We start from the raw sequence: 27,866 nt of genomic DNA on the forward strand, positions 1-27,866 counted from the left end.
AAAATGATTTTACTTATTTGGAAACTCAACCTTTTCTAAATCAGGCCAGCTTTTTGGTAAAATGTGTGTATGGAGATCGATCTTCATATTTAGCCAGGTCAGATGGTAAAGGTGAAGGCTGCTGTAATAAACTTTAACCAATCAAAGCAATCAGTTTTGGAGGCAGGGTCAAATAAGTCGTATCCTTTTCGGAAGATTTTCTTTTCTAATGAACTTCCAACTTCCGGTTAAAGTGAAAGTAGACCACATTTCATATTGTCAGCATCTCTAGTGCCTTGCGTGTTAATTGAATCCGGGTCCGTTCGCGCCCATTCACGTTCGCACCCACTCATGTTCGCCCCCTTTCACTTTCGCACCCTACATGTTCGCACCCAAAGTTTGTTCGCACCCTGCATGTTCGCGCCCAATTTTAATTGGTTTTGGGTTTAATAACTTTGTAATCAAGTAGTATTCTTATAAGTATGATTGTTTTCGTTGTCCCAAAATAAAATGAAAGCGTTTTTTATTTTGTTGTCTTGGGAAAATTATGCTTTGGATAGTGATCGATAGTGTATTGTTAAAAAAAAATCGTTTCTAAATAAAGTGGGATTCTGTCAACGTTTTATTTTGTGTTGAATAACTCTTAATCATGATTTGGTTAGTGTATTGCTATAACTTTGTTTCATTGACTTGTTTAAAATCGAGTGAGATTCTGACTACGTTTTTTGTGTGTGTTGAATAAACATATGATTTTATCATGTTTGATTATGTTTTGGTTATAATAGTGTATTGCTTTATTCAGAGACATATATACACATGTGTATATATGTCTCTGCTTTATTTTATTGTATCAAAGGGACCAGGCTGTTAAAAATAATTATCTTTTGTTATTTTCATTTGAAATCTTCAATCTTTTACTCATACCAAGCTATAAATACATTCAGTATTTACAGGAAAGTAATTAAAAACAAGAATCATGATTTCCCAATTAATCAACTGGAATTTGAATTAAAATTGGGCGCGAACGTGTAGAGTGCGAACGGACCTTGGGTGCGAACGTGCGAGGTGCGAACGTGTAGGGTGCGAAAGTATATTGGGCGCGAACGGACCTGATACCGTGTTAATTAAGCCTTCTTAAAATCACTAAGGTTATGGAAACTGACAAAGAGCATGTGACCAATGATCAATCTGAATCTAGAACTGTAACTGGTAAAACTCACTTGAGTGTAGTCGAAAGATACTATAAACCAAAGTATATTCTAGGTAATCTACATTTAGAGTATTTATCTTAAAGCTGTATCACCATAAATTAATCAATTCTTTATTTTAAGAAACCTTTGTTCAATTGCTATCTTGAAAGCAGGAATCTATTCTCAAGAAAATCAAAAGCTTGTTACAATGAAATTTGTCATGACCTATGGAATGCTGGACACAGGCACTAAGTCTTGTTTTTCGTTTCATGGGAAGGCCTTCTATTCCTTTATATTACGAAGCTCATAGAATACCTACAACCTGCTGATAACCTTTATTGCTGAAATGTACATAAATGTTACCAAGGAGAAAATAAGAATCTTCAATCGTCTTAACAACACTTACAGTAATAAAAATTGAGAATGGAAATGGGGAATGTGTCAATGAGACAACATCCCAAAGAACAAAAAAACAACTAGAGACCACCAATTGATCTTCACCACAGCAAGAAGATCCTGCACCCAAAACAAAAATGGTACTAGTTTAGTGATAATGGAGGCCATACTCGTAACTCCAAAACATACAAATGATCTAAACTTAAAAGTCTAAGAAAGGCCAGTGGCTACTTACTTGGGACAGGAGCCAAAATGTGGCAGGGTTAATATATATATGAAGATGCAGTATGAGTGCAAATGAGAAAACTTTCCATCCAAGTCATAATTTGTAAAGTAAATCATTATACATGTAGGTCAAAGTATGGTCTTCAACATGGAGCCTTGTCTCACATGGAACAGCAAGCTATTAAAGGGCCCAAAAAATGTCTAGTGTAAAACAATTCAAACAGGAATACAGACAGTCTAATCTTTATAAGAAACAAAAGACACTTATGAAAAATGTTTTTTGAGATCTCAACCCGCCCCTTATATCAAGCCAATGTAAAAATAACAAACACACATCAATACGTACAGTAAAACTCAGTTTAACAGAAGTCTGAGTTAGATGTCAGAATAGGTAACAAATGAAACTAAGCAAAATGACAATAATACATAAATTAACAAACTAGCAGTTACTGGCATGCCAGCGCCAGACTGCAATTAAACTGATTGAAAGTAAGTATATTTTTTTTTTTTTTTTTTTTTTTTTTTTTTTTTTTTTTTTTTTATAGCATATTTACCTTTCTCATTAATAAGAAAAAAAGGCTTGTTAATATAAAAATATAAAACATGTCAGTCCGATTGTCAGTATAAATTAAAAACATTCTTGGTAATAATAATTTTTATTATGTTGTATGCTTTAATCTTATAATTGTTTCAAATGTTTTATAGATTGTCAGGCTAATGAAGATGAAGATCTCTGTATACTCACTCATTCAAACAGGTAACTTTTACTAACAGAAATATCTGTATGCTAATATCTATCTATTACTTTTGTAGGCACATATGGTATTTGTAAAATGTTATATTTTCTAAATGTTTTCTTCCCTTGTTTTTATAGAAAAGTCTTGTCTTTAATCAGAACACTAGACATTCTGGATCTGACGTCAAATTACAAATTTATTATGCCCGCGTCACACTGTCCTGATTTTTACGCCGATGACAACAAGATTATGGAAATTTTCATAATCGGAACTGATGGTATCCAGATTTGGCTATTCGAAGTGCCACCTTTAACCATCGTAGAACTATCTGCCACTTTTTCTAGCCTTTGGGGAAAACTTCGGGAAGGGTTCTAAATTTTTTAACATGTTAAAAAATCCCCGAAGGTGTGTCCAATGTTGAGGGTTTGTATTGAATTCGTAACACCACTTGCCATCGTAATGTCACCAGGAATGCATCTTTGAACATCGTATTGCATTCATGTTTCCATCGTTTCCATCAGGCAGTTTTGACATTACGATGTTTACACAAATGAACCACGAAGCTACCCGAAGGTCTTATGATGGCAACACAAATTTGTGAAGACCTCGTAATCCCATCATGTTGCCATCGAATTAAATTACAAAGGCGACAAGATGGAACTACAACGGCAATAAATCCAGCTAAATGTAAGTTAATTTTCGCGCTAAAATGCATTTAAAGTGCCATGCGCGATATGCACTGGTCAGGCTAATATGACAGTTAAGAAAGACGTTCACAGAACATGGAGCTCATATCATATGATTCTATGAGAGCAAGAACAGCGACAGCGTTGTTTCTATTAATTCAAATTCAAATTGAACAAGAAGAGCAGCTATTTCAGGCTCAGAACTTACTTTTACAAGTAAAATATTATTTTTTGTCAATTTTTCGTATCAAGTAACATAATGAAAATCATAAACGCCCCTCGTTCACCAACACTGCAGGTTCATGTATATAGGGAAACCAACTATTTCTTCATTATTCTGAATTTTTATGTATCTTCTGAATTGTTGTCACACAAATGTTTACTCCATCATGCTCCATAACCATGGCATATTTTGCCGCATTTATTGCTTTCCCCACGTCCTTCCTTTTGTCTATGTTATTATAATATTCTCCTGGAAAGAGCTCTTTTTGAATAAAAGGGATCAACGAACCCCTTACCTTACCTTCAAGATAGATCAGTAAACATGGGCATAATTATGGGTGATTATTCAGACTAGTGCACACATTAAGCAATGCCCAGCGTGGCATCCCCTTGTATGTAACATATTGGGGACAAACATGGACACTATATTTGTATATGACACATGCAGAAAATGGTAAATTGAATATGCATATTTGATACATAAACTATTTTTTTTAGAAATCACCCAAAACATTCAGTACATGGAAATACCTTAAATGTTGTCTTTAAAACGCGTGATGCCTTCAACATATAATTTAAATGCATATCGTAAGCTTAGACGACGTCTTTTAGACATCGTATGGCCATCGTGCTATCATTGTGATCCATCGTGTAGCCTTCGTAATCCATCGTGTAGGCTTGGCTGAGATATGAAGCTTAAATACCTGTCTTCGGTTAATCTTCGTATGTCCATCTTTTGCTATCGTATATAATTTCAGCACCATCGTATAGACTTCGTTATTCATAGTACTTGCTTCTGTCACTTTTTGGTATTTTAACGAGATCCGGACCAACTTCGTACAAACTTCCAATTTTCGCATTCGGGTTTCCATCATATATAAAAATCGGGACAGTGTGATGCAGGCATTACAAACTGCAATTAACAGTTCTGCAAAAAGGATGCTTTACAATTATTATTTTTTTAATAATCCCTAAATGAGAATTAGCAATAGGGTGTGTCATTTTGATTATTCAATCTAATAACATGTTCTCCTTTGTAAGTGACTGGGCATGCATCAACCTGAGTGCACGGAAAATTTTTGAGCTGATCTAAAAGAAGACTTTTGGCTATCTATCATTGTATTAACATCTCTAAAAATTACTAAAGGTGGTAAATTACATACATATACACCAAGGAAGTATCCCAAAACATCAATCTCGAGAAATAGACAAAAATTGGTATTTCTTCCTTTTGTAAACACTGGTCAGCTGTGCTGACCATCCGCCATGTTTGAACATATATAGCAACATATAAACAACCTAGATAATGACCGAATTAAAAAGTTTGCACTTTTTATTGGTCTGCTATAAAATACTTACCATCATCTTCATCATAAAAACATATAAAAGACAAAATGACCAATATAGTGATGAGGTCAGAAACTTAGAGTCAACATTATTCCAGACAATGAATATTTGGCTAGATCAAGATCCCATTTCAGAATGGAACATGTCGATTGGTCTACATAAAAAAGACAACTTAAAATACTGCATCTCGAAAACATCAACACAGTCATTTGGAATCTTTTCATTGAGTATTTTATCTGGGGACATCCAACAGAACCCGCGACCAATACAGTACCCATGCGACATTTTAAGTAAACCTGTAGCCACAAATCACCAAGGATTGCAGTGCGATGAATGCAATACGTGGGTTCATGCGAAAACAAGAAATTCGCGAACATCCATATCTTTATGGTATTTCAATGTCCACAATGCAGACTCCTGACATTCACAGGTTCTTTCTTCATGAATGAATCGAGCACAGTGAGTACTAGCAACTCTTTCGAAACACTATCAGACTCTGAGAATGAGAATGAAACTCCAGCTGAAAACACCAAACACCAACATATGACTAATTCTGATCACAACCAAAATGAAAGTCATAGTTGTAAACTGCAGAAGCCTAATTAGCGACAAGAAAAAGGTAGAACTTCAAAACCTGATTTAAACACACAAACCAGACATTATACTAAGGACAGAATCTCACTAAAACAACACAATAGCCAGAAGTGAAGTATTTCCAGACCCAAGTCCAGAATTCATACAGAAAAAACAGAAAATTAGGAGAAGGCAGAGTATTTATAGCTGTTGATAACAACTTCATCACAACAAAAATGTTGACTGGAAGTGATTGTGAAATAGCATGGTGTAAGATCAACACCCAGGGACGACATCCCCTATACATAGGTACCTTCTATAGGCAGCCATGCAGTGCACTGACATAGAAAAACTTGAAGAACTTGAAAAATCTATTAATTGCCTAATGAACACAAGCCAAAACCTACCAAATGTCATACTAGGAGGAGATTTTAATCTGCCACATATCAACTGGCAAACAAACACTGTAAACACTAAATCACAGTATGGAAAAGCATTAAAAGAAAAACTAATTGAAATCTCAAATAACAACGACATGAATCAAATGGTAAATGAACCAACTAGAGGACAAAACACACTAGACTTACTCATGACAACCAATCCTGGACTTGTAACAAATATTGAAGTACATCCTGGAATGAGTTACCACCAAGTAGTTAGAGACAACTTTGGAACAAGAATGAACAACATGGAAGAAAACACTGTAGAAGAAAACTGAACATATTTCAAAAAGATCATACTACGAGCAACCAAAGAAGAAAAATATAGGTAGTAAACAACACTATCCATGGATCTCTACACATATTAAAAAAACTGATAAGACGCAGACAGCGAAGATACACTGCTGCTAAAAAACATAACACCAAGAAAAATTGGAATAAGTACAGATGAGAGACCTTGTCAAGAAGACAATGAACGAGGCCCATGACAACTATGTTAGACAAATCCTTAATCAAGAGGACAAAGAAAACCTAAACCAAGCCTTGGCTAAAAAAAATTGAAGTACATAAAATCAAGGAAAAAGGACCCAATGGGAATATCCCCCTCAGGAACAACCTAGGAGAACATAGTATTGACAGCAATGGCAAATCAGAAATATTGAACACTCAATTCTATAATGTCTTCACTACAGAGGATATCGAAATCATGTCAAACATGGGATCCAGTACAACTCCAAACATCAGGAAGTTACATATCAGACCGGAAGGTGTTGAGAAACAGCTTAAACTCCTAGACCCAACAAAAGCAAACGGTCCAGATGAAATAGCAACTATAAGATAAGATAAGAAAACTTATTTTGATTCGGCATGAGTACAAATAAGCAACACAAGCATGACAAGCTCTAAGGAGCTTTTGACCGAATATAAAAACATATAAATAACATAAAAACAGTGCATTTTGACATATAAAACAACCTGTAATACAAAGTTGAAATCTCACATACATAGCATGCAATAAAAATAATCAACAATTTTTTAGAATGAAGTAAAAACATGCTTGACCAGAGCAACCAAAAGCAGCATAAATAATAAAACAGTTTAAAAATTATCTGCAAGCAGAACAGTGACATTCCAAACCCTTCCAGGACTGAACAAGACTTTTAAAATGTGAAAAACTGTTTTCAGTCCTGAAATGGTTTGAAAGACTGTTCCATAAAGTAGCAGCAGCAAATTTGAACGATTTTTTACCGTAACGGGTTGACTTTACCTGTGGAATTTCAAGAATATTTACATACCTGAAAGAATATTTAGATTTTTTGACATTTACCAAATTTTGTAAGCACACAGGAACGATATTGTTTATAATTTTAAAAGTTTCTAGAGCCATTGTTCTTATCCGTCTGATCTGCAAGGAAGGCACCTTAGCTTTAAGTAAGAGGTCCTCGTAGGAGCTGGTAAAATCCTCATAAACAAAACGGAGTGCTCTTTCCTGCACCTTTTCTAGTTTTTTTGAATTTTTCTCAGTGCAAAAATGCCATGCCAAAGGGCAAAAATTAAAATTACTAAGAATAAAAGTATGAAATATAGTAAGTTTACTAAGTCTATCCAAAAATGAGCCTAAACGTTTTAAAACATTTAATTGCTGTGATGCCTTCCTACAGATTGAGCTGATATGAACATCAAAATTTAGCTGGTAGTCTATTTCAATGCCTAATAATATTTCTGTTTTTTCACATGTAAGGTTCGAATTTTGAATATGTATAGATGGGTTCTTTTCAAAGGTCTTTTTGCCAACAGCCAAAAACTTGAAATTTGTCAGGATTGGCTTGTATTTTATTTACCTTGAACCACTCAATAAGTGTTTTTGAATCAGATTCCAAAGTTGAAATTAATAAATCGAAATCTGGAGTACAAAAAGATAAAGTATTGTCATCTGCATAGTTATATAAACTACCATTTTTAACAAAAAGAAAAATATCATTTATAAATATATTAACTAGAGTCTTGAAAGAAGCACACTGCGAAATGCACCATTCCTGACAAAAATCTTTGAACATTCCTATTACAGAGGAGAAGTTCCAGAGGATTGGCGACAAGCAAACATCACAGCCATCTACAAAAAGGGGGACAGATTTCAAACAGTAAACTACTGCCCTGTATCCTTAACCACATTATGATGTAAAGGCATGGAAGATATAATCTACAAGCACATCATAGAACATCTTGAAGAACATCTAGTCCTACCCGACTACCAACACTGATTCAGACGTAACCGATCATGTGAAACCAAACGCATTAACACCATAGAAACAGTGGCAAGAGAACTGGACATTCCAGGACAAATAGACATGTGTATCCTTGATTTTCCGAAGTGGCGTTCGATACAGTTCCCCACCAAAGACTTCTAAAGACAATGGCACACTGTGGGATAACATACAACACTCTACAATGGGTTTCTGCATGGCTCAATCAGCGACACCAGAGAGTATGTCTAGATAGAAAACCAGTGAGAACAAACCAGTACGATCAGGAGTTCCACAGGGTACAGTATTAGGAACACTTTGTTTCTTGATATACATTGGTTGACGTTTGCACAGCAGTATCTGCCTTATGGATTTCAACTGCAGATCAATAGTATAGATCTATGTAGATGTACTGTTGAAGTTGGTTAACTGATAATCAGATGGATCAATATCAAATACATTGTATTATCATCAGAATATTATGTTAAGGTGACTTAAGGATTAGAAATGTATCAGTAACAGGTTCTGAAGTTGTTTTATTACATCAAGTGTATTGTAAACTTTTCCTGACCAGCATTTTGGTTTCTAATAAATTCAATATAGTTTTGGGTTTTTTATTGAAAAGCATGAATTTATATTAATCATTACTTATTTTTTAGTAACATTTCCCTTTATCTTTCTTTCAGAATTTGCATTATTACACTGGCGTCTACTCATCCAGTTGTTAGAGATCAGAAAACAATAAAACAGATCAGTTTTAAGGTCGGAGGTATTGATAGACTTACCAACAAAGTTTCTGGAAAAGGGAAACGGGTAAGTTCTTTATGCTAATGATAATAAAACTGTTAATTTTCAGACACTGAATCACCGCAATGTAGGCCATAGATTTTTTAACTGAATGGACGTAATATATTTTATATGACAAAGTTTAATTAATTTGTTCATTAAAGAGCAAATATTACAGGAAATTGTATCTTATTGTAAAATGAATTACAAAAATGGTTTAATGTATATTAATAAATCAGATATGTTTTAGTCTTTTAGAAATGAATAAAAGGACTTCAGTTCAACCAGAGAAAAAATCTATCATTTTATTCCTGACTCTATTTTAGGGAGCACAAGAGTTAAATGCTGGATCACCAATATGCAAGATTTCATGTGTTGATGGGGAGGAATTTACTGTTTATTCAGGAATAAAAGGACAGCTTATTGAGGTTAATGAATGTCTGATACAAAACCCAGACTTGATCCTGAAAAAAGTGAGTTTTCTTGAACAATAGTTCTTTTTGACAATACATTGCATAAAGTCTTTTGACAATCCACACACAATTAAATTTTCCTGAATCCCCAAATATTGGTATACAAAAAAGTAGATGAATCTGCAGTAGGCAAACATAGGTCATTGTATTGCTGTCATCAATGAGAAAACCCCTTATTAAAGAGTGACCTATAATGGCCCTTATAGGAAATATGTGTTTTTCAAACCATAAAACTATTGACCTTATTTGTTTACAAAACACAAATGTGACTGACAGTCTTTTTATGCATTATATCAGATGATGCCACCATGCTTTAATATTAGCATATACCATCATGCCAATGTGATAGAGGTATGTATAGAGATTTCAAAAGTAACTGGTTTCCTGTGGAATTCTGTCTCTTTTAAAACTGTACTGCTAATCATAAAGTTTATAGCATAATAGGGGAAACACATTGGTAACTTACACTAAACATTTTCCAGTTTATTTATTCAGGGTATCTAAACTGGGATTATTATAGTTAGTATAAAAGTCCCAGATCTTATTTTCAAAATTCCTTTTAAAAAAAGCTTCTTTATACGTACCTTGATAAAGAGTTTTTGATGGGTATTAAACAAATATTTCCTATTGAAAGTTGATATTTTGTATCCTAATTGTTATTGAAAAAACAGTTTATTTTTCATTATAGTTTTAAAAATCTTTGTCTTTTATAAAAATGATTGACCCTAACAACAGAAGATGCTTTGATTATATAGGTTGGTGTCATTCTTTATTATTATGCTTTACTTAGCAAAGTAGCAAGTAAGCTGACCAGAAGTTTAGACAGTTTAAATGCTCTGGGTAACAAGTGCTATTCAATTTATCATAAACAAATCTTACCTAATAATTGAGAGAAAAAAATGGGTCTGGAGGTGGCATGTCAATAACTGCTAGTAGTCCTTTGTTAATGTATGTATCATTGTAATTTTGTTTAGTTTCTTTTGTTACCTTTTCTGACATTGGACTCTGAATTCTTTTAAATTGGGGTTTACTGTGGGAATTGTTGTGTGTTTTTTCTACATTAGCTAGAGGTAAAGAGGAAGGGTTGCGATCTCAAAAACATGTTTAACCCCGTCACATTTCCCCCCTGTCCCAAGCCTGGAGTCTCTGGCCTTTGTAAGTCTGTATGATTTTAAATTTTAGTCTCTTGTGTGTATATCTCAGAGTTTAGTCTAACATCCATTATCACTGAACTAGTATACATTTTTGTTTAGGAGCCAGCTGAATCATGATTCCTGGTGCGTGATTTTCTAGCTGCATTAAAGACCCATTTGTGGCCATTTAGCTTTTGTCTGTTTTTTGGTCGGGAGGTTGTCTCTTTGACACATTCCCCATTTCCATTTTCAATTTGACTTAAAATATCTTTTATCAGCATTGGCAATGTTCATCAATTTATTTTTCTGGGATTGAGATTCTATATACTATGTGGTCCAAAGCCTTTTGATTGCTGTGCTTTACTCAGCTGTTGTCACACACTTTCCCTAAAGGTGCCTCCTACATAACATTTTGAACACTTGAGTGTCCTGGTTTAACTCAGTAGCTTTATTCCCTTGTGCATCTGTTTGTCTGTAGAGTATTTCTGCTGCATTTTCCCCATCATCTGTTTGTAAGCAGACGACTTTAAATAAAAATATAAGAATTGTAAGTAATGGAACTGTTGAATGTTTCAAAGTACTGAGTTACTTTGAAATATCATTGTGTGATAAAAAGAAGTCAGGAGAACTTGTATCACAAAGGGCACTTCGTGTTATGATAAATTGCAGAAAATTAAGTCCCACAAGGTACCATGCAAATGTGATGACAAATGTGTAAACATTTCAACTCAGAAAAGAACCACCATTCATATCTTAAAATACTATATGGACAGAGGAATGGAAGAAGCTCTATGAAATAATTTATTGAGGGTTTTCCATTAACTCCTTTTCATTCCAATAATAAAATTAACGGTACCAATTTTCTTGCACTAGATGCGCATTTCGACAATACATGTCTCTTCAGTGATGCTCGTGGCCAAAATAATTGAAATCCAAATCTTATATAAAAGATGAAGAGCTATAATCCCAAAGGTCCAAAAAGTATAGTCAAATCCTTGAAAGGAATTAGAGCTTTGCATGAGGGAGATACATTCATTAATTTATTTTAATTTCTAATATTTTGTAACAGCAAATTTTAATAACACAAAAGATCCGCATTTTCATGCCAGTACTGAAGTACTGGCTACTTGGCTGGTGATACCCTCGGGGACTAATAGTCCACCAGCAGAGGCATTGACCAAGTGGTAGTAATAAAATTAACGGTACCAATTTTCTTGCACCAGATGCTCATTTCTGATATGTTCTTTCTTCTTTTCTGAAATTATGAGTTTTAATCTTATCACACACCATAAGAACCATGTCCAAACTATTTGTCACGTTATGGTCTTCAAACGCGGCAATAGTTGAATAATTCTTTCAGAAATAATTAGTCAAATTCGAACCAAACAATCAGAAATCATGATTTTAATGGCTACTATAATAAGTAATGTTTGCAAGGTATCTACATTTTGTTCTTATTGTATGAAAACCTTACAATTAGAAGGAAACATGTTTCTGATTGGTCAATTTTCAAATTATTTTTCTTGTTAAACTGCATGACAAAATATTTCAAAACTTCATATCTCACAAATCTCCTTATTTCATGCTAAATGTGCTGAAATAGATATCAACAAAACTCATTGTTTTATCCTTAAGGTTTTGAAATATCAGTCCACCTGTGTAACGTTTTATTTCATGCTATGAATTATGATCTAGAAATACTTTGATGGGGCTGTCATACAAGTAAGAGGTTTAACTAGCTTTATACCAAGTTTTATCCACCATTTTCTACATACAAAATTGTCTGTACCAAGTCCGGAATATGATAGTTGTTATCCATTTGTTTGCTGTGTTTGAGCTTTTGATTTTGGCTTTTGATTAGAGGTTTTCCTTTTTGAAATTTCCATGGAGTTATATATTTTTGTGATTTTACACTTTATATACTAGCACTTTCTCGAAACCTCTGCTGGTGGACTGTAAGTTACAAGGGTATTATGAGCTCAGTGGTCAGTTCTTTTATACGTTTATGATCGATATTTTAATAAAATTACAGTTGTTCAATTAAGAAAGTATATTAAGAAAGAAAATTTTCAACTCATGCAGGAAGAGTTAATCTAAGTAGAAGCTTTGTTTTTTTTAATTCTTTTTAGGTGTGTATTGCTCGTATAGTTCCTAAATCTTTTTCTTATTTGCACATCTCTGGCTTTCAAATGTTAAGATTTGAAGGATTTTGTTTAAGGTAAAAACATATGCTTCTGACGAAAACAAATAACGAGATGACTTTTCATTTACCAAGTTTTAAAATCATGCTTCGTACTTATACACTATTTACTGCAACTATGTTATTTGCACTTACCATGTATTCATATGTGATTTACAGTCACTGGTATGTTTAACCGTGATTTTGATGCTGATAATGTGTTTTCTCGTGAGTTTTATCTTTAATACAGGTCCGTGGGAATTTGACCCTGTCCACTTCCCAAAAAAATCTGTATATTCCAAAATAAAATTTCATTTGGAAAAAAATGCAGTATGAAAAAACAATCTATACATTAATTGTTTCTCGAAATATTTATTTTTGTAATTAAGAAAGAACTGCTCACTGCTAGTCTCTAGTCCTGTGTCTAAACCTTGTATAGATAAATTTGGTATTTCGAGATAGTACAGAGTTTTTCCATACTTTTGCTTTCACTTACTTTTTCTATAAATTTATGCAAAGTAGTTTATCTGTTTCTCCTATTATGCATGCATAATTTGCCATTCGAATCCGTACTCTGTTCAAATGCCTCAATCGGAAAATTAAGAAATTACTGCAAACAAATGTCCTAAGTGAGATGAGACATTGTACATCGGTCAAACAGTTAGTGACTCAATATGAAATGTCTGTAGTCCTCAATTAAGCTGTTCGTCCTCATAACACTGTAGCGTTAAAGGAGCACACACCTGCTAATGATGTGCGTGTAGCACGAATTTGAACGAGACAAGAATAGAGATTGACGTCGTTCGAGGAAATGATGAGAAATGTAAAATTAATAATTTTAATCATTCAAAAATTCTACAAATGCCATCACTAGTTGCTAGATATAGGAAGATGTAGTGTGAGTGCCATTGAGACAACTCTCCATGCTAGACCGTTATGTTATATCTGTTTCACAGATGACGATGGATATGTCCCAACTGCCGTCCTATTTTCCTCGAATGTGACTTACCGAATGTGTCGTATGATCCAAACTGACTGTAGCATGTCTTGAAGGACCACACTTTACAATGATTTCCTTGATCGGCTACTCATCCAAAGTCTAGGTACTTTTCGACAATTTTTTCTGCAATCCTATGGGATGGAACTGTGCTCCTCTCCTTGTCAGCCTTTTCATTTTCATATGTCCTTTAGACACTTGTCACAAACCAGGTCAAATAAGCCAGGTTATTTAATTTCACTTTCAGATATATTGATGATGTTCTTACCATTGACAATCTGAACTTTTCTTTTAGGGTTCCATTTATATAATCCCCGGAACTAGAAATAAAAAATAAAGACATGGCTACCTCCGGCTCTTTTTTTAGACTTATATACCTCGAATTCGACACACACACGGTCATCTCAGTACCATAATCTGTGACAAACGAGACGATTTTAATTCTGAAAATATCGATTTCATCCACTTTAGTTGTAATAAACCAACTTCACCTGCATATGGGATATACATTTCTCATCTAATTCGACAAACAAGAGCTTGCAGCGCCTACTCAGACATTGTCAAATTTCACCAGTGTCTGAGCAGAAAGTTGATGAACCAGGGATATGTCAAAGAACGTCTCGTCTTTTTTTCTAAAAGGAAAGTACCAAGACCGTCGTCGTCGTCCAGCGTCGTCAGCGAAAACGTTTTACATTTTGAACTTCTTCTAGAGAACCACTGAATGGAATGAAACCAAACATGACATGAATATTTCTTATGAAGTGCTAACCAAGTGTTGTTACTTTGTAGTCGATCCATCATCCAAGATGGCCGCCAGCGGGGACTTGGTTAAACATAGGACCCTTATGGGAAATGCATACAAATGACTTCTTTTAGAGAACCACTGAATGGAATGAAACCAAATATGGCATGAATGTTCCTTATGAGGTGATGGCAAAGTTTTGTTACTTTGTAGCCTGATCCATCATACAAGATGGCCGCCAGCGGGGGACTTAGTTTAACAAAGAATCCTATGGGAAATGCATATTAATGACTCCTATTAGCATGATTAGAGAACAACTGAATGGAATGAAACCAAACATAGCATGAATGCTCCTTATGAGTTGCTGCCAACGTTTTGTAACTTTGTAGCCTACTTTCATCTAAGATGGCCGCCAGTGGGGGGACTTAGTTAATCATAGGACCCTAAGAGAAATACATACAAATGTCCTCTTCTAGAGAACCACTGAATGGAATGACACCAAACATAGCATGAATGTTCCTAATGAGATGCTGACCAAGTGTCGTCAATTAGATGTCCAAGATGGCCACCAGTGGGGGACTAAGTGTAACATAGGACCCTATGGGAAATACATACAAATTTCTTCTTTTAGAGAACAACTGAATGGAATGAAACCAAACATAGCATGAATATTCCTGATGAGATGCTGCTAAATGTTGTTACTTTGTAGCCGATCCATCATCCGAGATGGCCACCAGCGGGAGGGGGGACTTAGTTTAACATAGGACCTTTTGGGAAATGCATACAAAAGTCTTCTTCTAGAGAACCACTGAATTGAATGAAACTAAACATAGTATAACTGCTCCTTTCCTAATGCGGTGCTGGCCTTAAGGATTTTCTTATCCCAGGCATAGATTACCTTAGTCGTAGTTGGCACAACTTTTTGGAATTTTGGATCCTCAATGCTCTTCAACTTTGTACTTGTTTGGCTTTATAAATATTTTGATACGAGCGTCACTGATGAGTCTCATGTAGACGAAACGCGCGTCTGGCGTACTAAACTATAATCCTGGTACCTTTGATAACTAATTACGATACAGGCTCTTGGGAGCCTCTAGTAACCTATTATGTATATTTGTTTTGATCACGCATCGTTGTCAATATTATGGAATAAGATGTGACTGTCATAGAAGTGAGATGTTTATCTAGCTATAATACCAGGTTCAACCAACCATTTTCTACATAAGAAAATGTCTGTATCAAGTCAGGAATATGACAGTTGTTATCCATTCGTGGTATGTGTTTGCGCTTTTGATTTTGCCATTTGATTAGGGACTTTTCATTTTGAATTTTCCTCGGAGATCAGTATTACTTTTTTCCAGTAACCTTTATAACAAATGATAGATACATACTTACAATATACACTATATAATTGATGACCTGTATAAGTACCCGGCCACGTCCACTTTTATTTTTTTTCTATCTGATGAGTTAAGCCTTTTTCAACTGATTTTTATAGTTCGTTCTTATGTTGTACTGTTATACCACTGTTCCAGGTTAGGGGGAGGGTTGGGATCCCGCTAACATGTTTAACCCCGCCACATTATTTATGTATGTGCTTGTCCCATGTCAGGAGCCTGTAATTCAGTGGTTGTCGTTTGTTTATGTGTTACATATTTGTTTTTCGTTCATTTTTATTTTACATAAATAAGGCCTTTAGTTTTCTCGCTTGAATTGTTTTACATTGTCTTATCGGGGCCTTTTATAGCTGACTATATGCGGTATGGGCTTTGCTCATTGTTGAAGACCGAACGGTGACCTATAAGTGTTAATGTTAGTGTCATTTTGGTCTTTTGTGAATAGTTGTCTCATTTACAATCATACCACATCTTATATTTTATATTACACACATAGCTGGAGTTTGAAATTGCTAGAAATATTTGATACTACATAATTATGTCAATGCCACACTCAGACAAAGTCCTAATTCAGAATTGGTTTTCAAATTGCCAAAAAAAGACACAATCTCCATATTGTCCCACAACCTCGTCCAATGTTTATAATGTAATCTGTGTAGCCTGTAAATGATATAACTCATTGCATACGGGAACGCGTTAGGTTTTATGGAAACCCTTCTATATAATCTGGTTGAAAAGATGCATTAGGAATTGTATCACAATTTTAACGCCCTAAAGACAATTGTAAAATTCAAGTTAATAGCAGTTTAATTTCCTCTTCAGTAATAAACTCTTTTAGAGGAACACACTTTCAAAAATAATAAACACATACGTTCTCTTGTTCGGCTAGAACTTCATGAAATACTTGATTTACAATGCCCCCCTTATCTAGGTAATTTGAATTTTAATTCATGTCACTGATACGACAGTGTCTGAAATACTGTCGTTTAGCTCTTTATGATGCTGGTTTTTTAACACTTAAGGGACATTACTGCAATCACTGTTGATACGCACTATATGAAAATAACATAAATAAACGATTTTCTGTAGTCGTCAATACATAGAAACAATTGTGAGTTATCTCTCTTTGATTATTATTTTGGTGTATATTTAAATCTAGTCACTCCTCTCTCTTTGATTATTATCTTGGTGTATATTTAAATCTAGTCACTCCTCTCTCTCTGATTATTATCTTGGTGTATATTTAAATCTAGTCACTCCTCTCTCTTTCATTATTATCTTGGTGTATATTTAAATCTAGTCACTCCTCTCTCTCTCTGATTATTATCTTGGTGTATATTTAAATCTAGTCACTCCTCTCTCTCTGATTATTATCTTGGTGTATATTTAAATCTAGTCACTCCTCTCTCTCTGATTATTATTTTGGTGTATATTTAAATCTAGTCACTCCTCTCTCTCTCTGGTTATTATCTTGGTGTATATTTAAATCTAGTCACTCCTCTCTCTCTGATTATTGTATTGGTGTATATTTAAATCTAGTCACTCCTCTCTCTTTGATTATTATCTTGGTGTATATTTAAATCTAGTCACTCCTCTCTCTCTGATTATTATTTTGGTGTATATTTAAATCTAGTCACTCCTCTCTCTCTGATTATTATTTTGGTGTATATTTAAATCTAGTCACTCCTCTCTCTCTGATTATTATTTTGGTGTATATTTAAATCTAGTCACTCCTCTCTCTCTGATTATTATTTTGGTGTATATTTAAATCTAGTCACTCTTCTCTCTCTGATTATTATTTTGGTGTATATTTAAAGCTAGTCACTCCTCTCTCTCTGATTATTATTTTGGTGTATATTTAAATCTAGTCACTCCTCTCTCTCTAATTATTATTTTGGTGTATATTTAAATCTAGTCACTCCTCTCTCTCTGATTATTATTTTGGTGTATATTTAAATCTAGTCACTCTTCTCTCTCTGATTATTATTTTGGTGTATATTTAAATCTTGTCACTCCTCTCTCTCTGATTATTATTTTGGTGTATATTTAAATCTTGTCACTCCTCTCTCTCTGATTATTATTTTGGTGTATATTTAAATCTAGTCACTCCTCTCTCTCTGATTATTATTTTGGTGTATATTTAAATCTAGTCACTCTTCTCTCTCTGATTATTATTTTGGTGTATATTTAAATCTAGTCACTCCTCTCTCTCTGATTATTATTTTGGTGTATATTTAAATCTAGTCACTCCTCTCTCTCTGATTATTATTTTGGTGTATATTTAAATCTTGTCACTCCTCTCTCTCTGATTATTATTTTGGTGTATATTTAAATCTAGTCACTCCTCTCTCTCTCTGATTATTATTTTGGTGTATATTTAAATCTAGTCACTCCTCTCTCTCTGATTATTATTTTGGTGTATATTCAAATCTAGTCACTCCTCTCTCTCTGATTATTATTTTGGTGTATATTTAAATCTAGTCACTCTTCTCTCTCTGATTATTATTTTGGTGTATATTTAAATCTAGTCACTCCTCTCTCTCTGATTATTATTTTGGTGTATATTTAAATCTAGTCACTCCTCTCTCTCTGATTATTATTTTGGTGTATATTTAAATCTAGTCACTCCTCTCTCTCTGATTATTATTTTGGTGTATATTTAAATCTAGTCACTCCTCTCTTTCTGATTATTATTTTGGGGAATATTTAAATCTAGTCACTCCTCTCTCTCTGATTATTATTTTGGTGTATATTTAAATCTAGTCACTCCTCTCTCTCTCTGATTATTATTTAGGTGTATATTTAAATCTAGTCACTCCTCTCTCTCTGATTATTATTTTGGTGTTTATTTAAATCTAGTCACTCCTCTCTCTCTGATTACTATTTTGGTGTATATTTAAATCTAGTCACTCCTCTCTCTCTCTGATTATTATTTAGGTGTATATTTAAATCTAGTCACTCCTCTCTCTCTGATTATTATTTTGGTGTATATTTAAATCTAGTCACTCCTCTCTCTCTGATTATTATTTTGGTGTATATTTAAATCTAGTCACTCTTCTCTCTCTGATTATTATTTTGGTGTATATTTAAATCTAGTCACTCTTCTCTCTCTGATTATTATTTTGGTGTATATTTAAATCTAGTCACTCCTCTCTCTCTGATTATTATTTTGGTGTTTATTTAAATCTAGTCACTCCTCTCTCTCTCTGATTACTATTTTGGTGTATATTTAAATCTAGTCACTCCTCTCTCTCTCTGATTATTATTTAGGTGTATATTTAAATCTAGTCACTCCTCTCTCTCTGATTATTATTTTGGTGTATATTTAAATCTAGTCACTCCTCTCTCTCTGATTATTATTTTGGTGTATATTTAAATCTAGTCACTCTTCTCTCTCTGATTATTATTTTGGTGTATATTTAAAGCTAGTCACTCCTCTCTCTCTCTGATTATTATTTTGGTGTATATTTAAATCTAGTCACTCCTCTCTCTCTAATTATTATTTTGGTGTATATTTAAATCTAGTCACTCCTCTCTCTCTGATTATTATTTTGGTGTATATTTAAATCTAGTCACTCTTCTCTCTCTGATTATTATTTTGGTGTATATTTAAATCTTGTCACTCCTCTCTCTCTGATTATTATTTTGGTGTATATTTAAATCTTGTCACTCCTCTCTCTCTGATTATTATTTTGGTGTATATTTAAATCTAGTCACTCCTCTCTCTCTGATTATTATTTTGGTGTATATTTAAATCTAGTCACTCTTCTCTCTCTGATTATTATTTTGGTGTATATTTAAATCTAGTCACTCCTCTCTCTCTGATTATTATTTTGGTGTATATTTAAATCTAGTCACTCCTCTCTCTCTGATTATTATTTTGGTGTATATTTAAATCTTGTCACTCCTCTCTCTCTGATTATTATTTTGGTGTATATTTAAATCTAGTCACTCCTCTCTCTCTCTGATTATTATTTTGGTGTATATTTAAATCTAGTCACTCCTCTCTCTCTGATTATTATTTTGGTGTATATTTAAATCTAGTCACTCCTCTCTCTCTGATTATTATTTTGGTGTATATTTAAATCTAGTCACTCCTCTCTCTCTGATTATTATTTTGGTGTATATTTAAATCTAGTCACTCCTCTCTTTCTGATTATTATTTTGGTGTATATTTAAATCTAGTCACTCCTCTCTCTCTGATTATTATTTTGGTGTATATTTAAATCTAGTCACTCCTCTCTCTCTCTGATTATTATTTAGGTGTATATTTAAATCTAGTCACTCCTCTCTCTCTGATTATTATTTTGGTGTTTATTTAAATCTAGTCACTCCTCTCTCTCTGATTATTATTTTGGTGTATATTTAAATCTAGTCACTCCTCTCTCTCTCTGATTATTATTTAGGTGTATATTTAAATCTAGTCACTCCTCTCTCTCTGATTATTATTTTGGTGTATATTTAAATCTAGTCACTCCTCTCTCTCTGATTATTATTTTGGTGTATATTTAAATCTAGTCACTCTTCTCTCTCTGATTATTATTTTGGTGTATATTTAAAGCTAGTCACTCCTCTCTCTCTGATTATTATTTTGGTGTATATTTAAATCTAGTCACTCCTCTCTCTCTAATTATTATTTTGGTGTATATTTAAATCTAGTCACTCCTCTCTCTCTGATTATTATTTTGGTGTATATTTAAATCTAGTCACTCTTCTCTCTCTGATTATTATTTTGGTGTATATTTAAATCTTGTCACTCCTCTCTCTCTGATTATTATTTTGGTGTATATTTAAATCTTGTCACTCCTCTCTCTCTGATTATTATTTTGGTGTATATTTAAATCTAGTCACTCCTCTCTCTCTGATTATTATTTTGGTGTATATTTAAATCTAGTCACTCTTCTCTCTCTGATTATTATTTTGGTGTATATTTAAATCTAGTCACTCCTCTCTCTCTGATTATTATTTTGGTGTATATTTAAATCTAGTCACTCCTCTCTCTCTGATTATTATTTTGGTGTATATTTAAATCTTGTCACTCCTCTCTCTCTGATTATTATTTTGGTGTATATTTAAATCTAGTCACTCCTCTCTCTCTCTGATTATTATTTTGGTGTATATTTAAATCTAGTCACTCCTCTCTCTCTGATTATTATTTTGGTGTATATTCAAATCTAGTCACTCCTCTCTCTCTGATTATTATTTTGGTGTATATTTAAATCTAGTCACTCTTCTCTCTCTGATTATTATTTTGGTGTATATTTAAATCTAGTCACTCCTCTCTCTCTGATTATTATTTTGGTGTATATTTAAATCTAGTCACTCCTCTCTCTCTGATTATTATTTTGGTGTATATTTAAATCTAGTCACTCCTCTCTCTCTGATTATTATTTTGGTGTATATTTAAATCTAGTCACTCCTCTCTTTCTGATTATTATTTTGGTGTATATTTAAATCTAGTCACTCCTCTCTCTCTGATTATTATTTTGGTGTATATTTAAATCTAGTCACTCCTCTCTCTCTCTGATTATTATTTAGGTGTATATTTAAATCTAGTCACTCCTCTCTCTCTGATTATTATTTTGGTGTTTATTTAAATCTAGTCACTCCTCTCTCTCTGATTATTATTTTGGTGTATATTTAAATCTAGTCACTCCTCTCTCTCTCTGATTATTATTTTGGTGTATATTTAAATCTAGTCACTCCTCTCTCTCTCTGATTATTATTTTGGTGTATATTTAAATCTAGTCACTCTTCTCTCTCTGATTATTATTTTGGTGTATATTTAAAGCTAGTCACTCCTCTCTCTCTGATTATTATTTTGGTGTATATTTAAATCTAGTCACTCCTCTCTCTCTAATTATTATTTTGGTGTATATTTAAATCTAGTCACTCCTCTCTCTCTGATTATTATTTTGGTGTATATTTAAATCTAGTCACTCTTCTCTCTCTGATTATTATTTTGGTGTATATTTAAATCTAGTCACTCCTCTCTCTCTGATTATTATTTTGGTGTATATTTAAATCTAGTCACTCCTCTCTCTTTGATTATTATTTTGGTGTATATTTAAATCTTGTCACTCCTCTCTCTCTGATTATTATTTTGGTGTATATTTAAATCTTGTCACTCCTCTCTCTCTGATTATTATTTTGGTGTATATTTAAATCTAGTCACTCCTCTCTCTCTCTGATTATTATTTTGGTGTATATTTAAATCTAGTCACTCTTCTCTCTCTGATTATTATTTTGGTGTATATTTAAATCTAGTCACTCCTCTCTCTCTGATTATTATTTTGGTGTATATTTAAATCTAGTCACTCCTCTCTCTTTGATTATTATTTTGGTGTATATTTAAATCTAGTCACTCTTCTCTCTCTGATTATTATTTTGGTGTATATTTAAATCTAGTCACTCCTCTCTCTTTGATTATTATTTTGGTGTATATTTAAATCTAGTCACTCCTCTCTCTTTGATTATTATTTTGGTGTATATTTAAATCTAGTCACTCTTCTCTCTCTGATTATTATTTTGGTGTATATTTAAATCTAGTCACTCCTCTCTCTTTGATTATTATTTTGGTGTATATTTAAATCTTGTCACTCATCTCTCTCGTTATTTGAAGAGGCAATACCTTATTTTGATTGCGAATATCACTGTCACATTCTAACATATATAATTTCTTTAGATAAAAACAACGATGGTATTTCATATACATGATATAATGTATTTAAATTTACTACAAAGTATTTTTAATACTTCCTTTCAAAATCCGCTTTCAAATTATTTGGTCCTTCCTACACGTTTATACGTTATAACCACTCTTATTTCTGCGATTTCAGGAATTTAATTGGTTGTCTGCCAGTATCTTTTTTTAAGAATATGCGGGGTAAAAGACTGTCATCATTTTTTTGTTTGTTTGAAAAAAGAGGGGGGTAACTGGAATAATCAATAAATAGGTTAATATAATCCTGGTACTTTTGATAACCAATTAAAGACAAACTTAAAAACACAATATGATTTTCTATTATTTTATTATAATAACTATTTCATTTTTTCTCTAAAGTAGATATTGACTGGCTTAACCAACCTCACGTAGAAAGTAACCTAAACACTGTTTTATAAAAAGAAAGAAAGAAAAAGAGATTAGAACATTGTAAATGAGAAAGTTATATTTTATCATTATTATTGGTTTTACGATGTGAATTGAAAATGTGTTATTTAAAAACTTATGAAAATACCAGGCTTCTAAATAAAATCATCAGACACTTCTTTTACGCAAGAGTAACCAGTGGTGCTCAAATCATTAACTATTGCAAAGCCAAATCAAATACGTAGAGTATTCATAATCGAACATTCCGAACGAATGTTCCAACTACGGCTAAAGTAATCTACTAATATACCGTGGGAAATAAAATCTCTTAGCATTTTGAATATTTCAACATTTAAAAAAAAGGGAATATATCTTTATTATAATTCATGTCAGCACAGAAGTGCAGACTACCGGGATGGTGGTATCCTGGAGGACGAAACCCGCTCAAGCAGTTTCATCGACCTATTTAACGGTCGTAAAACTTTTTGAAAAATAAACAAAAAATGACCATAACATTTACTTGAATGTAGGTTCCAACTATACTTGAACCATGTGTAAGACATGAAATGATTCAATTCTCTAATGTGTATCATTAACCTGATAGATTTTTTTTAAATAAATCAGATGAAAGTGTAACTTGAATAATTATTCTCTTATGTTGTTTCAAATTAAAACGTTTGGAAAATCGAGAAAAGAATAGTCTTCCAAACATTTTGACAGTAAGCTTTGCCTCTTGTTGTTTTCTAGTCTCGATATGTTTTGTATGATTTAAAGAATACCTATATTTATTATTACCATTATTTACATTAAGGCACACTATGAGACTGACTGATACAGGGCCGAGATGATATAGATATCGGATAGGAATTTATAGTAGTTGCAAACTGTATCTGATACTTTGACATACATATTTCAAAAATAGCAATAATTAGTTGTATCTTGTTTAGCTTCTTGATGGGCGTTTTAATGGAATATTTTTTATTTATGGCATAATAAGTGTTTATTTCTAAAGCTATAGAAGACCCTTAAGTACTTTGACTCCTTCTTGTATCTTTATCTGAGACAAAAATACACCAATCCTGTATTAATGTATCATGATTTTGGTGTAGTTTTCTTTCAATTAGTATTTATTTGTAGTCACATTTCTGGTCACTTGTCGTACAGTACTGTCTATTTAAAGAATCGAAAAATCTGTAAAAACATGAAAAAGATAAGTAACGCAGTGTTTCATATTGATTTAATATTTTGTTTTATTTGTCGATTATTGTGAAATAGAATAACAAAGATACCAAAATCCAAGATAAATTCAAAATGGGGAAAGTCCATACAAACCAACAAAATCACATATGTGACTTGTCAACTAACGAAAGTAATAGGGGGGAAATGGTAGGCGAAACTTGGTTTTGACATTCATATAACGTGATTAATTTACATATCTATAGATACCAGTTATTAAAATCCGTGCACAGTTATTTTTAAAGTTAAGTCTTGTTTCTTCCAATATCCAATAAAGAATTTTTGTAAAGTTCTATATTTGGTAGTAAGTAAATACATTTGTAAATCCTTTCCAATTAGGATGATGATAATGATAATGGTGTTAGATAATGACGAAAAAGATAACGATTTACAGTTTTACTGCTTTACACATGATGGCCAATGTTAAATTATCGGAAGTAGTGGGCATGTTGGGACTCTTTGTGGTAAATTCAAATGTTTCTCATCATGCATTTTTTTATCTTGTACTTTTAATATTTCAATTAATTCTTTACAGATAGTTTATTAAACATGATTAACATTACTTATAACTTATACGCATTTATCATAGAGAATGTAAGGCAGGTAAGACATAGCAGAATTATCCAAATCAGATGAAATATATATAATACTGCTGGCTACAATTAACATAAATAGATAAATGTTTGATATCAATAGAAACTAATTGAACTATTTCAGTAATGTAATGAAGATGATGCCCACATAATTACTAAATTGAAGTACCTATAAAACAGTTTGACTAAAGATAGAACTACAGAAATAGATATGACGAGGAATCTATTAAAGTAGCTCTCTATTGAAAGTTCAATATGCTTCAAAGAACCTATCAATCATTTGTAATTAAGTTTGTTTACACCTGTAATTGTTGTACATAGTTGAAATACTTGCTTGGTAATACCTGCGTGAATCAGCTGATCGAGATAATAAATGTCACGTCTGTTGTGGTCATTTTTAGCACGGAAGTAATTAAGTATCGTTGATTAAATACAGGTTATCTTCCCCTACTTAACCTTGGTATAATATATCACACGTAAAATGTTCGTGAAATGCCAAGAACATGCTAAGATGTTGATTAATAATGGTAGCGAGCCAGAAACCCTGACCGTTCGTTGTTCATTTACAGTACTTCAAATTTCTGACAAATCGTACGAATTCCGATTGTATAATTTCGAATACCTGAAATGTTAATTAACTTACATGTAAGTTCTTCATATACATGTATGCACCTGATGGAAAGCGGGAATGCTGAACTTCTTTCATAATGTAAGACCAGAAATATGCAGAGGAACCGTTTTGGTTTCATCCTTTCAATCTGCCATATATACATGTACTTGACAATGTTAATTTGCAAAACTGCCCAAACAATATAATGCTGTGTATTTTTCCCGTATTGCAAGATAATACAAATCACTGGGCTTATTGCTTTAGATTAATTTGGCACAACTTTTTTTGGAATGTTGGGTCCTCAACGCTCTTCAATTCTGTTCTTGTTTGGCTTAATAGCTCTTTTGATCAGAGCGTCACTGATGAGTTGTATGTAGACGAAAAGCGCGTCTGGCGTATTAAATTATAATCCTGGTACCATTGATAACTATTTTTTATATAGTGTCAAATATGACAAAGAAGCTTTATATGTTACAATAGATTTTGTATATTACCCAAGCAAACACAAAAACCACTATAAAATATTAATCAGGCCGTTAATTTTCTATTTTGAATTGTTTTACATTAATTTTGTATTTCGGGGCCTTTTATAGCCGACTATGTGGTATTGGACACATAGACTTATGGTGACCTAATAGTTGTTTAGTTGTGTGTCATTTGATCTCTGGTGGAAAAGTGACTCATTGACAATCATACCATGTCTGTTGGGTTTTTTTAAAACATTTTCAGTAAAACAAACAGTTTCCTCTTCTTTCTTTAAGAAAAAAATGTTTTAGACAAAAACAAAGATGTCGTATGATTGCCCATGACACAACCATTTTTCAAAGGTTCAAAGATAGACAATTATTATATTGTTCCATAAAAATGCATTTCAAAGTTTAAGTTGGTTCTGGCAGGTATTGGAATCACATGTCAACTAAAGTAGATTCTAAAATCAAATCATTTTGATTTGTTTGTGTGCAAACAACTATAGAAATGCAACTAACAGGGGTTAAAAATACAGTTGTGTGTATTATCATGACATCGTCAAAGCGTGGTTATACTTTAGCCATGTATTGATCATTTATGAACCTAAACCAGAATAGTTAATTCAGTTATTTTGTAAACGTTTATTGATACGTGAACTCGACCGATTCGCTCATGAAATTAATATAATTCTGGATGGAAATGTGCTCGATGAAATAATATTGACGCAGGACTTCACATGACTAAAACCTGCAGCCGTTACTCTTGACACCATCTTATATCAAATGTACCAATTATTAACTTGAAAAGAAATCTACTGCCTTTTCCGATTGAAACAAAATGATATGGTGTATATATTAACATATCAAAAGTCTTTTGAAACGGTTCGCCAAGAAAATACTACATATATATATACATTAAAGTACACAGATACAGGTTAATATCCACAATTTGCAGATAAAACAGGCAAAGATGCATCTTAAAAACGTTCGTGCTTCATATGATTCCCTTGGTTTTAGTAACTCGGATTTGTTTTAGGTGTATCGATTTAAGACTATCAAACAGCAGTACACTACTGTTGCCTTTATTTAGTCATGATTTACCCAACAATGCCATTGTAACAAACAAAACAAACATTCATACAAGCACGATGAACATGATGATATTTGTTAAATGCTAGGAAAAATGTAAAATAGGGCAAATAAGTCTAATGTACTCAGTAAAATAAGGAGTAGGCATGAGAGAATACACATCAAGTGCGGGAAACTTTTTACGGTTTTTAGTGTGTTGGTCTTTTGGTGTTTTTTAATTGATTTTGCCATGTGATTATGGACTTTCCGAATTGATTTTCCTCTAAGTTCAGTATTTTTGTGATTTTACTTTTTATTAACTTTATTTCTACTTTGAAAATACTTGCAATTTATTTATAAATATAACATATTATTTTTAAAGAGAATTTCATCTTTTATTGTTAACTAATGTTTCAAACTTATTTTCAGCCACAAACAGAAGGATACGTCGCCATTGTGTTACCAAAGCTTAAAGACCATGAACAAGTTCTTAAAAAATTGAAAACAGAGGAAGAATACAGACAAAGAAGATTTGATCTTTCGGATGATGGAGGAAGTTGAAATTTAATGAAACTGTCCTGGTTGCAGTTCAATATGTTGGATCATTCTATCGATCATGCTTTTATAAACATTTTTGAAACACCAAATTCTATAATTGAATGTATAGAATAGTGGCATATTGTAAATTAAGTTATGCTGCCTAGTTGAACTAGTTGGGCAAAACATGACAAAGGTAAGAATAACAAACCTTAACTGAATATACATACAATGACGATATTGACTATGTATAGAGGACAGTATATTGAAGTAAGAAAACTGAAATATGTAGAAAACCTGTAGAGATGTCAAGTTTACAAAAATACAATTATTAAAAGTATGAAATTCATTTTTCCTTTGAAGATGTCTGTTTTTAGAGCCTTTAAAATTAGTATGTCTCTTTTTCCCCGTGCAATAAGTCCCTATCTTCAACAAACAATTATTCACGCGTATACTTATTTCTATAAACAAATTAAAGAACCAATTGCTAGCTTACTTTTTCTTTTGGTTTCTCAAAAAA

The 27,866-nt window shown here is 32.7% G+C and overlaps 2 protein-coding genes across 2 annotated transcripts in view; one reads left to right on the plus strand and one right to left on the minus strand.

The window, feature by feature from the left end:
• The window catches only part of LOC134706340 (2-amino-3-carboxymuconate-6-semialdehyde decarboxylase-like), a 38,785-nt gene extending 38,570 nt beyond the window's left edge, over nt 1-215 (minus strand). The window contains exon 1 of the mRNA XM_063565200.1: nt 31-215. Coding sequence (XP_063421270.1) covers nt 31-87 — 57 coding nt within the window. The 5' untranslated portion in view covers nt 88-215. The remainder of the gene's footprint in view (nt 1-30) is intronic.
• LOC134706341 (protein Abitram-like) lies at nt 199-27,841 on the plus strand. Its single transcript, XM_063565202.1, has 6 exons — nt 199-278; nt 1,096-1,242; nt 2,496-2,547; nt 8,725-8,851; nt 9,151-9,297; nt 27,239-27,841. The coding sequence occupies exons 2-6, from the start codon at nt 1,131-1,133 to the stop codon at nt 27,368-27,370; spliced, it is 570 nt and encodes a 189-aa protein (XP_063421272.1). The 5' UTR covers nt 199-278; nt 1,096-1,130; the 3' UTR covers nt 27,371-27,841.
• Nucleotides 27,842-27,866: the final 25 nt, after the last annotated feature.

This window comes from Mytilus trossulus, chromosome 2 (genome assembly GCF_036588685.1).
Source record: "Mytilus trossulus isolate FHL-02 chromosome 2, PNRI_Mtr1.1.1.hap1, whole genome shotgun sequence".
Classification (NCBI taxonomy): domain Eukaryota; kingdom Metazoa; phylum Mollusca; class Bivalvia; order Mytilida; family Mytilidae; genus Mytilus; species Mytilus trossulus.

What these genes read in the sequence shown, in the direction of transcription:
- LOC134706341 (XM_063565202.1), top strand. Translation starts at nt 1,131, where the DNA reads ATGGAAACTGACAAAGAGCATGTGACCAATGATCAATCTGAATCTAGA. An exon ending in TAAACCAAAGTATATTCTAG is followed by an intron (nt 1,243 to 2,495) that starts GTAATCTACATT and finishes AATGTTTTATAG; the next exon opens with ATTGTCAGGCTAATGAAGAT. An exon ending in TTTCTGGAAAAGGGAAACGG is followed by an intron (nt 8,852 to 9,150) that starts GTAAGTTCTTTA and finishes ACTCTATTTTAG; the next exon opens with GGAGCACAAGAGTTAAATGC.